Source organism: Magnolia sinica, chromosome 15 (genome assembly GCF_029962835.1).
Source record: "Magnolia sinica isolate HGM2019 chromosome 15, MsV1, whole genome shotgun sequence".
Taxonomy (NCBI): domain Eukaryota; kingdom Viridiplantae; phylum Streptophyta; class Magnoliopsida; order Magnoliales; family Magnoliaceae; genus Magnolia; species Magnolia sinica.
Genome location: NC_080587.1, coordinates 24133265 through 24150768, shown reverse-complemented (window position 1 = coordinate 24150768; position 17504 = coordinate 24133265). Strand labels below are relative to the sequence as shown.

Below are 17504 nucleotides of genomic sequence, written 5' to 3'. Positions count from 1 at the left end.
AAAGGAAAATGTTCCCTTTTCCTTTTCCTACTGCAGACGGCTACCCGGCCATTTTTGGCAACGGGGAACGCTTTCTAATGGACGAACGGATGGCTGAGATTGCACAATCAGGTTGATCGTGGGTCACCCATGTGGCCACAGGTTGGCCCACCATCCGTGATCCTAGCCCATCTCGTGTGTCTGATAGCAGTTGATCCAGAATTCACATCCCTTTGCAGGGATCCGGACAGACCATTAGGTTTTGGTCATCTGGGCCCCACAAGTCTGATGGATAGTTTGGATCGGCTAGATAGTGGCCGATGTGGGGCCACCATGGGGGCTGACGACTGTCAGTTTGAAAATGCCAATAGGTGGGAGGATTCCGCCCATTTTTTCGAATGGGCACGGGTCAGTGCTGGTCAAACTAGATTCCCCATCCCGTGCACTTCATGCACGGGTGTATCTAGTGCACTCGCACTTTGTGTGGGATCCACTGTGATGTTTGTGATAAATCCACTTCGTCCATTCATCTTGGGAGCCCCACCTAGGGGTCCTGCCCAAGTATGGGGTGGATGCGAGGCCCATGTGGGCCGTATTGCACATCCCGGGCCTTATTTGGTCAATATACCTCGATCCAATAGCTGAATTAGTCTGAGACTTTGTTTCGACAGTTAAATGGGGATTTAAGAGACAGTGATTGCTTGGTTGGCTATTCACTAGCCCTCAAAGGTCGATCACCAGTACATTTTTCCGTTACTTTTCGGTCAGATGATTTGGAAACTTATTCTAACTTGAGGTAGTTAGTTAACTTACCCTCATGATTGATGTAGGGTCTAACTCAGCTCCTGGAGTCTCTGATGGACGGCTTCAATGACAATTGGAAGCCCCATCCTGCATTCGTTGAATTTAAGTTGTTCGTTAATAAATCTTGAATTCTCAGTGATAGCGTTTAATTGGTAACACCCGCGTACCAGAAATGTGGGGTGTTACAAATAGCCATACAAATCTAAACACAAACCAAAACCTGAAATAAGTTGTCAAACAAATCTAAAGTTGAACAAACATGTAAACATCAAACTTGAAACTAACAGCTATACCATTCTTAACACAAATCAAAACCTGAAATGAGTCGTCTAACAAATCTAAAACTGACTAAACATGTAAACCTCAAACTTGAAACTAGCAGTCATACAAATCTAAACACAAGCTGAAACTTGAAATCAGCAGCTAAATGAATTTAAAATTGAACCTGAACTTGAACAATGAAATGAGCAGACAAACAAATTTAAAACTGAACCTGAATCATGAAATGAGTAGCTAAACAAATCTACATCTGAACAAACATATGTAAACCTCAAAGCTGAAACCAACAACCATACAATTCTAAACACAAACTGAAACTTGCAATGAGCAGTGAAACAAATTTAATTAACACCCAAAACAAATCTAAAATTGAATAGATTTGTAAACCGCAAACTTGAAACTAACAACTATAAAAATATAAATACAAACCAAATCCTGAAATGAGCAATCAAACAAATATAATTAAAACCCAATCTTTATTTTCAAACCTCAAACCAATAGCCATACAAATATAAAATCAACATCCAATTTTAAAATGAGCAATCAAACAAATTTAAAATTGAATACCCAAAACCTAAAATCAACAACCATATAAACCTAAAACTAAACAAATATATGTAAACCCGAGATCAACAACCATGCAAATCGAAAATTAAACATGAAATCAGCAGCCATACAAATAAAGAACTGAACCTAAATCATAAATAAACAAACATATCTAAACTTGATACATGTATGATGGTTTCCTTTGAAGAAACCTCTATGATGGTTATTTCATACAAACATATCCAAAATTGTATGGAATTAAATCTTTATGATGGTTTCCCCTGAAACCTAAAATGAATATGCAAACATATCTGTTATGGGTGAAAATGAGTTGGTCGTAAGCATGAGGTTAGCTCGGATGTCCGTAGCGGGTCGTATAACCGACCAGTGCCACTCAGGACGAAGATGACCCTGAACGGTCAAAGTAACACTCGCATCTGGATAGTGCAGAGCTCCACCAGAACGGTACACCTCCCTAGGTATGATCCCGCATGAGGTTAATCACGCCCTGCTCAGGAGGCTTGCAGGCTTGCAGAAGAACCCTAACACTAAAGAACAAGACAGAGAAAGACCAAAGAAAGGAACACGTCTTGCTCGGCCTCAGACATGACCTCGGCTCAGGAGGACGGCAATCTGCACAATGTAAAGGGAAATCCTAACTAAGGCTCGGGAGGAAGGCCAGGTTGGTACACTATTCCTTGGGATGGTTGTTTAGCCCACCCCAAATGTTCTGCTTGGCCTCGGCCTTCTAAAACCCATTTTAGGACCAAATCTAGATTCCTCACCTGACTTAGGCATCTTAGCGCAAGATCTCGGAAGATCACTACGACACACCCGGGATACGATTCCTTATACGATAGCACCCACAAAATAGGGAGTTGCCCTCTATGCCATCGCCCCCATTCAACTATAAATAGGAGCATCTCCAATTGTGAAAGGTACACACAACTCTACACACAACTTAACACATAAATCCCACCTAAAAATCCAACATTCTACTAGACTTAGTTTGCCGGTCTGACATTGGCGTCGGAGGGTCCTCTGCTGTAGCTAGGGTCTGAATCTTTATCTTCTCGTGCGTGGTCAAAGGAGGACGTTCAGATTTTTGCATCAACAATGTCTATACCCGAAACCAGAATGTATAACATATACATCCACTCAAGCAGTTCAAACAAAAGAGTGCACATTGTATCAATTGAGTCTACAAAGCTAGTCTGTAAAGCCACACAAAAATAAATAAATACAATAGTCAACTAAAATCCATCCACAATATTATAGACTAAAAGGTATCATCAAAATATTAGAGTGAAAGAAATGAAAACATATAACAATATAAAAAAAATAATGTAAAACTTACAAAACACCCACATTCGCCATATACCATCCACTGCATATTATCTTCCTCAGTTTTGTGGATATTGATTGATTCTACTTCATCAGACGTTTGTATCACAACATTCCGATATGTCCTCTTAGAAAGTGCTCTGGATGTAGTTCCTTTGGAAGTAGAAGTCTGCGATGGAGAAAATAGGCGAATAACATTTTAGCGTTCAATTGTTGAATCAACTCATATAAAATCACCCTTATGTTTCTGTCATTAATATTAGAGCATAAAGAAGATAAATAGATGAACCTATTATTAAATGAAAAAGGGTAGGGGGAGGGTGGCATCATTCAGTACTGAGTTACTCAGTACCTTAAGGGGTACTGAGTAAACGTGGAAAGAGGCTATTGGCTGTAAGATGTGGGGCCAATCCCGGCGACAGAAACGCCGTTACCCTCTCTCTCTTTTTCTCTCTCTTCCGTAAAAGGAAACAGAGACGTAAATGCTCATCTCTCTCCGGTGGAAGTCGGATTGCGCTGGTGCTTATTTATCATACTGTGTAAACTTAGTTGGGCCCACCTTGAATGTATGTGATCTATCCACACCGTCCATCCGTTTTTACAACAAATTTAAGGCGTTGAGCTCAAAATTTAAGCATATCCAAAGATCAAGTGAATCATACCATAGGAAAACATTTTGAGTAATGATTTCCACCGTTGAAACCTTTCTAGGCCCCGCTAGGCCCTACAGTGATTTTTATTTGTCATCCAACCTGTTCATAATATCATAAAGACATAGATGAAGGGAAAACACAAATATAAACTTATCTAAAACTTCCATGGCCCAAAATTTTTTACAACGGTAGACATTCAATTCACACTGTTTCCTGTGGTGTGGTCCATTTGAACTATATATATGATTAATTTTTTGGCTTAAGCATTTAAATTATATGGTAAAATAGATGAACGGAGTGGATAAGATACATAAATTATGATGAACATTATAGAATTTTCTTAGCACGTTAAGCATAGTGAGTTTCCAAGTATGGAATCCGCTTCCTCTCCGGCAAAGAAGAAGAAGAAGAAGAAAAAGAAAAAGAAAAAAAAATGGCCAACGTCTCTCTCCTGTAGACCTTTCTGTCTCCTCTCAAGATTGACCTCTCTCTCCCTCATATTTGCATCGACCATTTCTCATCTCACTTTATAGCTCCCTTAACAATAGTGACACGTGAAATTTCGGAACTTGAACTTGCAAGAAGACTTCAAGCGCCAAATCCATGGAAATCCTCGCATATCTCGATTGATTCACTACTCATTTGAAGCATTTCGCCTTCAAGACCTATCTCTAGTCTTTTATTTCGAAGGTAAAACAGAATTCTCGAAATCGCATTTTTTTCTTCTCGTTCCCGATCGGAAATTCTAGTCCTCGTGTTTCTAGTGTACGCAGCTCCACCCTTGATGATCGGCAACCGTTCGTGAAAATGCGCATCTTGGCTGATGGCCCACTGTGCAAAAAAGTTGCAAAGATCAAACGAACCTAACTGTCTGGTTAGTGAACTTTGGCGTGGAGAGTGTTAGCTGCTGGCCTTTTTTTTTAGCCGCTTGTTTCTGGCCATGGTGTGGTCCACAACCAGTGCAATTTTTTTTAAGCATGGACTGGCGAGAGTGTGGCCCAGTGGATCGATGGTTTTGATCATGAGAGTCAGAACATGTGCTGTGAAGAGGCCCAAGGACAACAAACTCGGGTGTTCTTGTGGATTTCCTGCACTTTCTCCAACTAGGAGATCCAGGGTGTAGATCCATGTAGTTTTGGTTAAAATCGCCTTGCATCTCTGTATTTCTTAACAAATTTCTGTTGCTTTCAGTGTTTTTGTTCAGAAAAAGCTATTATTGTAATGTGGTATATGTGTAACGAGGAAATATACAATGCACAACTTCAATTTTGGGCGTTTTCAATCTTTTTAGTGCAATTAATAGGTGACGAGTTTCAGTGACCCAGACTGTTCATCTGGTGGAACCCGTGGTGGGTGTTTGCTGCTTTGTTTAGCTTTTCTCTGGGCCTTTCCTAGCCACCCAATTGTTGCCAGAAGGGAAGTGGAGCTACATGTTTATATATGCCACAATTGGATGACTGGGGCTATTAGATAGAGGAGATTTTTGGACATTCGACTATATCCAATGTGGGTCAGACGTTTCAAAAGACGTGTCCTAGAGGCACATATGGGTTTTATTTATCTAATTGTGTTGCTTGTGTTTCTATGCATAACTATAATCCTTATTGTTATATTCCATATGCATATTTTACATTACGAAATAAATTGTTTACATGATTTGTACGCCTTTTACTTTTGAAGGTCAATTGTTGAAATGAATGATAATACCTTGGAGAGTCAAGCATGTTCTCAACCATATCGAAGGTTAGAATTTAATACTGAAATAGATGTTCAAGATGCAAGCCAGTGTAATGAAGACGTAAAGCAAGATGTACTATTCAACACAGGTGACATGTTAGATGAAGAACCAAAATTGGGAATGGAGTTTTCTTCTGAAGAAAGTGCATACAATTTTTATAATAACTATGCTAAAAAGATAGGTTTCAGTGCTCGAAGAGGATGGATACAAAAATCAGATGAAGATGTCATGGTTTTCAGACAATTTTGTTGTTCTAAAGAAGGTCGAAAACGTGAAAAGAAACAAACCGATCTCGTGAGGTCTACCCATCCAATTACAAGAATGATTTGTAAAGCAAGCATGATGATTAAGCTTCAGAAGGATGGAAAATACAGTGTGAATAAGTTTGTGGCAAAGCATAACCATGAGGTTGTTACACCAACGAAGGTGCACATGTTAAAGTCACATATAAGCTTGACTGATGATCAAAAAGTTGATATAGATATCATAAATAATTCAGGAATAATACCACGAGCAGGTATTGAATATTTTAGTAGAAAAGCTGGAGGTCGAGAGAATATGGGTTTCACACCAATTTACTTACAGAGAAAGCGAATGAAAGCGATGGAAAAAGGTGATGCAGGAGCTGTATTAGATTACTTTCAACAAAAGCAAATTGATGATCCATCTTTCTTTTATGCTATACAAGTGGATAAAGATGATCAAATGACGAACATGTTCTGGGCAGATGGAAGGTCAATAGTGGACTACAGTGTTTTTGGGGATGTTATTTGCTTTGATACTACTTATAGAATAAATAGCTATGGACGGCCTTTTGCTCCATTTATTGGGGTAAATCATCATAAGCAAACTGTAATATTTGGTGCGGCCTTACTATACGATGAAACAATTGACTCTTTCAAGTGGTTATTTCAAACATTTTTAAGTGCGATGTCTGGAAAACAACCAATGACAATACTAACAGACCAAGATGCTGCAATGGCCAATGCAATAGCTTCAGTGATGCCAGAAACATATCATCGTCTGTGTATATGGCATATATACCAAAATGCTGCAAAACACCTTAGCAATGTATTTAATGGTTCAAAAAGTTTTGGTTCCGATTTTAGTAAGTGTGTATATGATTATGAGGAAGAGGAAGAGTTTCTAACTGCATGGAATAACTTGCTCGAGAAATATGATTTAGTTCAGAACAAGTGGCTACAAAATTTATTTAAAGAAAGAGAGAAATGGGCTATGGTTTATGGAAGAAATACATTTTGTGCTGACATGAAGAGTACGCAACGAAGTGAGAGCATGAATGGCGTATTGAAAAAATATTTGAGCTCCAAATACAATCTTTTACGTTTCTTCACTCATTACGAACGGGTAGTGACCGAACGACGATACAAGGAATCTAAAGCTGATTTCAATATGAGGCAGAGTACCCCAGTATTGTTTGCTGATATCATGATGTTAAATGAAGCAGCAAAAGTGTACACTCCAGAAATATTTGAAATATTTCAAGATGAGTATAAGAAGTGGCTAAGTCATGCAATGTTTAAATGTGGTGAGTCTGGAACGGTTGTCGAGTTTCGAGTTGTTTCTAAAGGTAAAGTAAAAGGACATACCATTAGATTTGACTCATTAGATAGTACAGTGAGGTGTAGCTGCAAGAAATTTGAATTTGTGGGGATCTTATGTAGTCACGCATTGAAAGTTTTAAATTATTATAATATAGATGTGCTTCATCCTCGTTATATTCTGAAGAGATGGCAAAGAGATGTAAAGGTAGGTTATGCTAAAGATTATACTGGGTTAACAATACAAGGTGACCGCAATGTTACTTCAGGTAAACGGTACAATCACTTGTGTCACAAGCTTTTGAAAGTTGCTGCAATTGCCAGGGAACACGAAGAGGTCTTCAAAGTGGCCGATAGATATGCGAATATATATCATGATCAAGTGGTAGACTGTATGAAAAGAATCAAGGAACTTCCATTAATGTCTACTGAAGTTGTTGAAGAAAGTGAAGATGATGAACCTACACGCCATTTGCCGACCAAAAGTGTAGATACCAAACATGCACACTCTGAGTCGACAGAAAGTTTACATACTGAAATTGCACCCTCTAATCTGACCGAAAGTGTACATACTGAAAGCATATGCCCTGAGCCAATTGAAATTGAAAACACTGGAAGCGGACGCTCTGGGACAATTGAAAAACAAGTTACTTTTGTTGATAGTTTGGGTTCACAAATTGTAAGAGGGATTAAAGTAAAACCCAAAGTTCGAGGCAACCACCGTGCGTTTAAAAATCCGCTAGATCAAGTAAGGAAGAAAAGATCCTTACCTAAAACTGTTCAACCACAAGCAAGTCAAATGTCGATGGTGATGGGAAATAACTATGCACCAAACGTCATGCAGCATGCATCATTTCAACCTTCACATTATATGGTGATGGGATACCTTCCTGACCCTAGTGGATCTATCAATGCATCAGTGGCTCAGTATAGGTACCAACTACCTAATACTAGCATGTTCCAACAAAACCTTTTCAACGTCGGATGTCAGGTAAAAGTGAAAGTTAATTTTGTAAACTTGTAATATTTCCTAGCTATTGTCATCTTAAAAAGAAAAAAGAGAATTTTTTTTTAAAAAAAAAAAAAGAAGAAGGAAGAACTTGTAATATTACATATAACATTTACATAATTTCTGCTTATTGGAGTTTTCGTTATTGTCTCGTTGCTCTTTTAGAGTTCAAATATTACAGGAACGAGTTGTTCCGAGTCCCAACCAAGTATTAACTTCTACCATCAAATTCCATCAAGCACTCTGCCTGATTCATCTATGGGAAGTGTCTTGCCTAGCCAGGTGAAAATGATCATTTGTTTTTGGCATATGATTGAATATACTTTTTGAATTTATGAATGGTTAAAAATCGTATTAATTGATATGTGAATTTTCATATGCAGCCATCATTACCACCATATGATAACAATCAATCATTGGGGTGTGAAGATTACCACCAACGTTCGAGCAATTAATATTTCTTTTTCTCAAAGGTAAGCATGTTTTCTAAGTAGTATTCTATGTTGATAGTACAAATTTTGGTATAACCTAATTTGTCTAATGTAACCCAATTTTTATCTTGGATGTAGGAAGAGATGTAACTATTGTGAAAGGTGGGACAACTCTTTTTGTCAGGCCTTCCCGATTGGCAATAAGATTTTGAAGTGCGGCTAAATTCCCTTTTTTGTCAGGCGCAAAGCTATACAAGAAAGGGAGTAGAACAACCATCTAGCAGTTTTTTGTACCCATTGTTTTAAAGGTCACGGTTTCCAAGCACATCCTTATAGTCAAACAACGAGGGCTGCAAAGTGAAGAAAGATTGGGTTTTTTTTTTCGAATTTTGGAAAGTCTTTGTGAAGAAAGATTGATTGAAAAGCATGAAGGGAGGTTGCAAGGTTTCCATCTTTGTTTAGTAGGCATGGATAAGGACATCAAAAAACATTTAAAATGCAATATCTTATGTTGTTAATGTGAATATGCTGAAATTGAATTTGCTTCAGATGACTCAACTTTCCATCCATACTTGCATTTGTTCTTTGGCACGTAAATTATTGAAAAAATGTACAGTGAAACGAAATCATTGAATGCATTTTTGTTTCCAGTTTATGTTGAGATGATTTTCACTGGGCATGGAATGATAAAGTTTGAAATGTTTTCAGTCAGTACAATCATTGAAATGTTTAAAGCCTCAGTTTTCCAATGAAAAAGATAGGATCATTGAGGGATTGAGCTCCAAATACAAATCATAATTGAGCTTATTTCACACATACCTCCACATGGTAGACCTAAAGGAGCCCATGAGCAACCTAATTTCAAAATGCACTCAGATCCTTAGCCTTAGATCCAAAGCAAGGTCAACATCCAAATTTCAAAATGCCCTCAGATCCCCAGCCTTAGATCCAAAGCAAGGTTGGATGAAGAAAGGTTCCCATTATCTAGTGGGGTAGGCAAGTGCCAAGTCCAAATCACACCATTTGGTTGTGACAACTTATAAAATCCTTGGACAAATGCCACACTTGTGGCCCAAACACCCTCTTACAACTAGAGCATTGGAACCTGCAGTTCAAAGCCACGTGGGTAACAAATATTTGACCCATCATCACCATGGGTCGAATAGAGCTGCCCAATTTATGCAGGCACCAATCAACCAAAACAGAAGATGTGTTGCATTTGTTATGAAAATGTTTGCTAGCAACACTAGACACATGTCAACTCAGTACCCCTTAGCGTACTGAGTTACTCAGTACACAATCCGATTCTCTTGTGAGCATCATCCATCATTTTTAAGGGCAATACAGACAAAATCTAATTCAATTCCATTTTAAAGCCATATTTAATTCACATCATACCCATTGCTTGTGATCACACATTGATAGATATTCAAATCAAACAAGAGTAATGTATTCCCCTATTTACAATTACAACCACCTTAATTTCACTGCTAAAAATTACAGCCAAAAGGTAGGGCGCAATGCATAATAGAAACGTCTTTCCAATGCAACTCTGATTACACAATTCACAGATACTACAATCTATATGTGTGAAGTCAACTTCCTTGCAAAGCACCCGCCGATTCACTAAACAACCATTTCCAGCATATTGCAGTGCATCCATTTTGAAGATTATAGTCATGTTCAACATTTGCAGCTCGTGACTAGGGACCTGCTCATCATAACTCAAAAATCACTTTGACCATACAGTTCTTTGCTCTACTAAAATCTGCAGTTCCAAACAACATTAATCACCAAAGTTATCAATAATTAAAATTTTAGTACATGAATGTGGTCAATGAGATTTAGTAGTAGACTCTAAGGAGTTTCAACATGAAGTATTGGGTTCGATACCCATAGGTGGTGAAACACCACTACGGCATGTGTGGGTGTGTGAAAAAAAAAAAAACCTATATCACGCACTCCTCAGTCAATCAACATGAAGGTCGTTTACTGGGGCAATTTAAGAGGCAACTAAAGTGACCACTCACATCAAACCTACCCAATCAATGAACACTTGCAAAACTAAATGTGGATGATTTTCCTTTCTATTTGTCAATTTGATGAACACCGGATACACAACGTGCATCTAGTCCGGATTGACCGAAGAGTGTGTGATGAATGTGGTCATTGAGATTTTTGTAAGCACACACGAATGAAATGCCATGTGGGATTGTAGTAGAGTGATTTTGCGGACCAAAACATCCTCGTATAGGTTTCCAAGAAGATGAATAATATCCACGCGCCGATCTCCAACAAAATAAATTTTATAATAAACCGGCCCACCACAACCATGACAAGGGAGAATGCCACCAACCAATTGGAGAGCCTGTGGTTGTATTCCTTGATGAACAGAGACCGGGCCTTTCCCAGCATCTGCAGATAATGCAGTAGGGTCATGTAAGAAGTAACTCAGAAAATCAGGAAATGCAAAGACCAAGGATAGAAGTCGAATTGACATCTAGTTGAATGGAAAAAAGCAGGATTCATTCGTTTTAGGTCCAGTTGGATGGCAACTGCAGAATTCTACCTTGAATCTGGAGCGGAGATGGCGTTAGAGATGGCCGCCCTTGGTCCAGTTGTAAGGGCCGCCCTTGGTCCAGTTGGAGCGGAGATGTCGTTAGAGATGGGAGGCATGGGTTTTTCTTAGAGAGAGAGAGAGAGAGAGAGAGAGAGGGCACAAAGAACGAGAACGAGAGAGGGAGCTCCCTCATGTTTTTTTTCCATAGTACTGGATGGAGCTAGCGAGAGAGATGCCGAGAGGAGACCGCGCAATCCGATTTCCACCGGAGAGGGATGAGCATTTACGATTCTATTTCCTTTCACGGAAGAGAGAGAAAGAGAGAGAATGCGGGTAACGGCGTTTCTGTCGCCGTTTGGAGGAGGGATCGGGCCCCACATCGTATAGCCAATATCCTCTTTCCACGTCAACTCAGTACCCCTTAAGGTACTGAGTAAATGAAAAAGGGTAGGGGGAGGGTGGCATCATTCACTAATCAACTCAAACATTTATAGAAGTATCTTCCATAATTGACAGGTGTCTTTGTCAATAAGATTTTCATCAGCCCTGCTCTGCAAGAGCAAACTAGTTTGGAAATATCGGTGTTAATCTAAAAAATGTAGTATTTATAAAGAGTGTTAATAATCTGAAAAATAAACTATTGAAACAACAAACTGCGAGATAACACAATAAATTATTACTGATAACATAACAAACTATTGAAACATTTCATCAAGTGTTTGAATTTGTCTTACATTTATAGAAGTCATTTATAAAGATTGTAAAGATTATGTTCAAAAGGCCTAAGGGCAGCATGTCTACAACAACAAAATGTAAGATTTTTAAAGTCTATTTAGAATAGTTACAACAATTATAATAGTTGGACAACAACAATAGTATACATGTTGTATACAAACTCAATTGAAGACATCTCACATACAATTATATATATTTACAGTTTATACGATTACAAATCCTAGTTTTATAACATGAATCATCAAACTAAATATCAGATACAAGAAGCAGACATGGGCTGCATACCCGATATCAGTTACAAGAGGCAGATATGAATCGCATACAAATACAAGAAACTATATAATAGTTACAATAAACAAACATGAATTGCTTACCAAATATTAGTTAAAAAAACAGACATGGACTAATACCAATGAAATGCATAGAGTTACATATGTAACATAGAGTTACATTTGTACACATTTAAAGCAGGAAACATCAAACCAGATATCAGTTACAACAAGCATATTGGGGTATCACAACTCCAAATTAGGGCACCATAGTCCCTAAAATCTCCAAGAAGCATTTGACCATATATTGGTTATAAGAAGTAGATTAGGGTATCACAATTCTGAAATTAAGGTATCACAGTCCCTAAAATCATCTCCAATTCCAAAACTCTTAAATTCGGAGTGTGAATAGGGAACCAAAATTCTTAATTTCAAAACCTCTAAGTTCGATTTGAAATTAGGGTACCAAAATTTTCAAATTCAACATGGGATTAAGATACCAAAATTTTCAAATTCAAAATGGGATTATGGTACCATAATCTCTAAATTCGAACAGGTCCACCTTCATTTTCTCAGTGCGTGCTTAGGTCATCGTGTCCCACACACTCGACACATTACGTAGTAAAGAAATGAAAAGGTCCAAAGGGCCCTACAAGCACAATAAAAAATTGTAAATCTCGAAAGTGACAAATGCAGCTAGTGCTCAAAAGCACATGGGCCATACACGTGTAAACTGACTTTATAAATATTCAGGCTATTACAGCCACATGGGTTATGGTTTTTACCCTTCGAGGTGAGGGGAATAGAATGAGAGGAGGGTTTGAGGAATGTTCATGCGGTAACACATGGTCATAGATAGCATGCGGTAATACAATTACAGGAAAGATAGGTGGACTTCTCTAAATATGCCAAAGTAGGCGCCTATTTAAAAATAAATTAAAAGTAGTTGAATTTTCATAAATAACTCTTAAATTTATTTCATAATAATATATGACTTCCATATCACGGGAATGATAGAATTTTTGGCCAAGATCATCTTCATGATGACTAATTATAATGGTGGGCTTCGATCTTTCACGTGTGCAATGCTTACACACGTATTTGAATAGTGATTTGCGCATAAGACCAATTTAAATGCCACATGGCAGTATCCTAAATTGCACGTGAGCACAAATTTTGGAGAATATGGGGGATATTATCTTTTAATTAAGGGTGTTTTAGGGATGCAAGAAAACTTAAAAACTAAAAGAGGTATGGTTGTTTTTATAGGGCAGTATCGATTTTTTCCATTGAGAAAAACTTTGATACTCTGGTGGATGGTGATAGATGATACACAGTCACTTCGAAATAGCATGCGTGGTATACAATTACTTCAAATTAAACTGCTAAATTATGAGTTCTGGTTGAGAAATTTTAAGATAAAACGCTCATTTGGTTATCTGAAATAGATTTCATATCAACAAAAAAGAGTCAAAGGTTACGATTGTTTAACTAATTGAATTGATTGTGATTTAGCAAGAGTGGGCTCCACAATTTGGTTGGCTTCATTTGAGTCAACGCTTGTCACGTGTATAGTTTTTATTAAGTGCCCGAACATTAAGTATCATATGACAGCCAGAGTATCAAATAACTCCCATTTTAGGATTATTATTATTATTATTATTATTATTTTTTGTGATGTTTGGTCTCATTATCATCGGAGGAATTACGTGATGTTAATCACTTGATTTGAAAGTTTAAAGGGAGATTTGATACTCTGGCAGAGTATGATAGCTGATAGACGGGCACTGGGAATTTGTACCACAGTTTAGTTGGCTTAATTTGAGTCCACGCTTGTCACGTGTATAGTTTTTATTAAGTGCCCGAACATCAACTATCATATGACAGCCAGAGTATCAAATAACTGCCATTTTAGGATTCTTATTTTATTTTCTTTTATTATTTTATTATTTTTATTTTTTTACGATGTTTGGTCTCATTATCATCAGAGGAATCATGTGATGTATTCACTTGATCTGAATGTTTAAAGGGAGATTTGATACTCTGGCAGAGTGTGATGGCTGATAGACGGGCACTGGGAATTTGTACACACAGCATAAGTCGATTGAAATTAAACGGTCCAAACTTATCCAAATTGTGGGGCATACAATAGGTAGGCCATCATCCGAAATTAATATTTAATCAAACAATTGATGAATGTCATTTGCTTATTGAATCTGGACCATTGATTACTTTTCATTTGGACCAAATAGCAAATGTCCACCAATTAGCCAGTTAGGAACTTTAATGAGTGAATATTGGAAGAAAGGAAATCTAAATTGGGGCCCACAATTTTACATAATTCATCTTAAGTTAAATGCAAGTCATGTGTGTGCGAATTGTTGGAACCGGCATATCAACCACCACTCCGCCAGAGTATCGAAAAATTTCTCAACTGAAAACGTAAGCGGGATTGGGAATGTTGTCGCATGTGAGATGGACGCGGATTGCCTACCGATGAGTAGCTACTGGACGGTGCTCTGTGGGCCCCACCATGATGTATGTATTTTATCCACACCGTCCATCCATTTTTCCAGATCAATTTAGGCTCGAGATAAAAAATAAAGCAGATCTAAGTCTCATGTGGGCCACGCCACATTAAAAACTTCTTCGGAATGTTTTTTATGAAGATGATATTTGTTTTTTCCTTTCATTCAGGTCTGTGTGACCTAATCACCAGGTTGGATGGAAAATAAACATTACAGTGGGCCCTAGAAAGTTTTTAACGCTGAGCATTCAATCACCACTGTTTTCTTTCGGTGTGGTCTTGAGATTTGAATCTGCCTCATTTTTTATATGATGCCCTAAAATGATATAAAAAAAATGAATGGACGGCTTGGATAAAACACATACATCATGATGGGGCTCACAGAGCATCGCTCAGTTGCTACTCGCTACTGACAGCGTCAGTAGGCAATCAGCGTCCATGTGAGATCCATTAAAAGAGGGTTATTTGATATTCTGGCTGCACATGATGCTTGATACTCAGGCACTTCAAAATGGTCCATATGGCAACTATGAACTCAAATCAAACTGTTAAATTGTGGAACGAACTCTCATCAAATTAAAATCAGATTGGTTGCAAAATCCCAACCTTTGATTCACGGACACTTGTTTGTGGGCATAAGATCATTGGATATTTTTCATTTTTAACTGTCCAATAAGTTTCCACAAATCTGATATTAAGATAATCATATACGTGTAAATTTTATTTTACAACATATCTAAAGTCGCATGAATAAATTGGACGGTTTAATTTGAATTACTTTTATCTTACGTGTACAATTTCCAAGTAATCTCCAAGTGTATGGATATCATTCATCAGACCATGCCAGAGTATTAAAGCTTTTTCTATCCATTAAAATCAAGTGGACAACCATCAGCCGACTGGACAGTTTTCCACCATTGCTCACGTGAAAATATCTTACCTTTATGTGGATATATCCAAAAACAGAGGTTCGCTTGCCACATGCACCTCTACCCACATCCATGCATGTCACTGTAGCACGTGTGCCATTTTGTCCATGCATTAGGCGGGACCCACTTTCTCAATGACTTGGCCTGATCTTTCACTATTTTGGTTTACTTCATGTTCCGACTCTTGAACTTGGCTGCCCCAGCAAGTATATTGAGAAACTACTGCTTTCACGTGTGCCAAACAATTGTAGTATTGATTGTTAGGTCAAAGCCTTGATCTATTTTAAATACTAGGTGGGCCACACATGCATTGAAACGATGGATGGGATGGAAAAAAAAAAAAAAAAAACAATACTAGTATACTTATTAAATGGTATATCAAATGGGAGTCACTTAATGTGCATGTGCCGTCATGTTGGGCCACTTTTTTATACGAGCCATTTATCATGTGGGGCCCACCTTTAATGTGAACTGTTCATTATGTGGGCCCACCTTGAAGTGGGGTCCCACGTTCAATGTGAGTTGCTCATCTCGAGGGGCCCACTTTTGATGTCTACCATCCATCATGTGGGTCCTACCTTTGTTGTGGACCATCTATCATGTGGGGCTCACTTGATGTAGATAGTCCATCACGTGGGACCCACCTTTGATGTTCACCATCCATCATATAGGTCCCACCTTTGTTGTGGACCGTCCATCATGTGGAGCAAAACCTTCAATATGAGCATCCATCACATGGGCCCCCCTTTAATGTTAACCTTCCTTCATGTATCGCCACATTCAATGTTCACCATCCATCATGTGGGTCCCACCTTTGATGCGGACCATCCATCAGGTTGGGTTTGCTTGATGTGGATTGTCCATCACGTGGGGCCATACTTTAATGCAGGCCATCAATCATATGAGGCTCACCTTTGATGTGACTGTGCATTATCTGAGCCCACCTTTGATGTGGACCATTCATCATGTGGGGGCCTACTTTTAATATGGGTTGTTCATCATATGCGCCTACTTTGAAGAAATTGTAAATAGAAGAGAAGAGGGTAAGAGGGAAATTACTTAGAAAGTTTAAGGACAAACTTATCCAAAAGTTAGTCCAAAATGTTTACTGCTTAAGTTAAATAAACTCCGTTTCGAAAAGTAACTCATCTCACTTATAAAATTACAGCTTATTTACTACTTTTTAAACAAATAAGCACATTGATTGGACTTTTACCAAATGGTGTAAAAGTTTTTTATTTATTTATTAAATTTAAAGAAATAAGCTAATAAGCTATTGTTTGAATAGATGCGAAACGCTCTCTTTGCATTAGCCTCATGTTATTCATACTTCTAAGAGAATGAAAATTTACATACGCTAATCTAGCATGCCAAACATTCTAAGTCTTAATAAAGTATATTGAAGAACTGTAACGTCTCGAAAAAATCCGTACAAAGACCCGAGTACCACCTCAGGCAGAAATCACAAAGGACCGAATCCTTTAGAAATTAGACGAAAATTAATTAAGTATTAAACTGAATTAATTGGTAGATTAGCTTGAACTGCTTTCTATACGAACTGCAAGACCCAAAACCAGTAAAAATGCTAACTCTACATTACTTAAAAACTTAGGATCAATCTCAAAACCCAGTTGCTCTCGGGAGCATCTTGAAACTCTGTATCGGACTTGAACTGCGCGTCGAAAGTTCAATTAACGCGAAACTATACAGCTATGACCGTTTTATTGGGCTTGACAAACATCTCGGAAATCGAGTTCCAATAGTATCCAGAAACACACAACTTGAGCTCGGAGCGAAGTGTGTGAGAAACGCGAATATCTTTAGAAAATGAACTCAAACTTAAGTGAATTGGGCCGTTCGCTTGCAGGCCAAATCTAAGGTTTCAGACCGTTAGATTCTGACCCAACTACACTATCGGATTAGGAAAATTTTCCAACACAGGTCAGTGCACTTGTGGCCCTGATCGAGTGGCGATGACTGTTGGACTGAAACTGGTCCTTCACGATCGATTTGTAAATCCGATCGGACCGAAAACTTAACCTAACATAGATCCATTATTAGAAAACTTTCTCTGGACCGTATGCAGGAAATGGACATTTGGATGAGATCCGTTGGCCCGAAACAGTCACCCTTTGGCTA

General features: G+C 38.2%; 1 protein-coding gene and 1 long non-coding RNA gene across 2 annotated transcripts; one reads left to right on the top strand and one right to left on the bottom strand.

The window, feature by feature from the left end:
- Positions 1–5298: 5298 nt before the first annotated feature.
- LOC131226892 (protein FAR1-RELATED SEQUENCE 5-like) lies at positions 5299–7929 on the top strand. Its single transcript, XM_058222598.1, has one exon. The coding sequence runs from the start codon at positions 5299–5301 to the stop codon at positions 7927–7929; it is 2631 nt and encodes an 876-aa protein (XP_058078581.1).
- A 1840-nt stretch (positions 7930–9769) lies between these two features.
- On the bottom strand, positions 9770–11042 carry LOC131227830 (uncharacterized). The gene is made up of 3 exons (XR_009162521.1): positions 10915–11042; positions 10702–10760; positions 9770–10113 (listed from the first exon to the last, which is right to left on the bottom strand). It is a non-coding gene; the product is annotated as an uncharacterized LOC131227830 (long non-coding RNA).
- Between the last annotated feature and the right edge of the window lie 6462 nt (positions 11043–17504).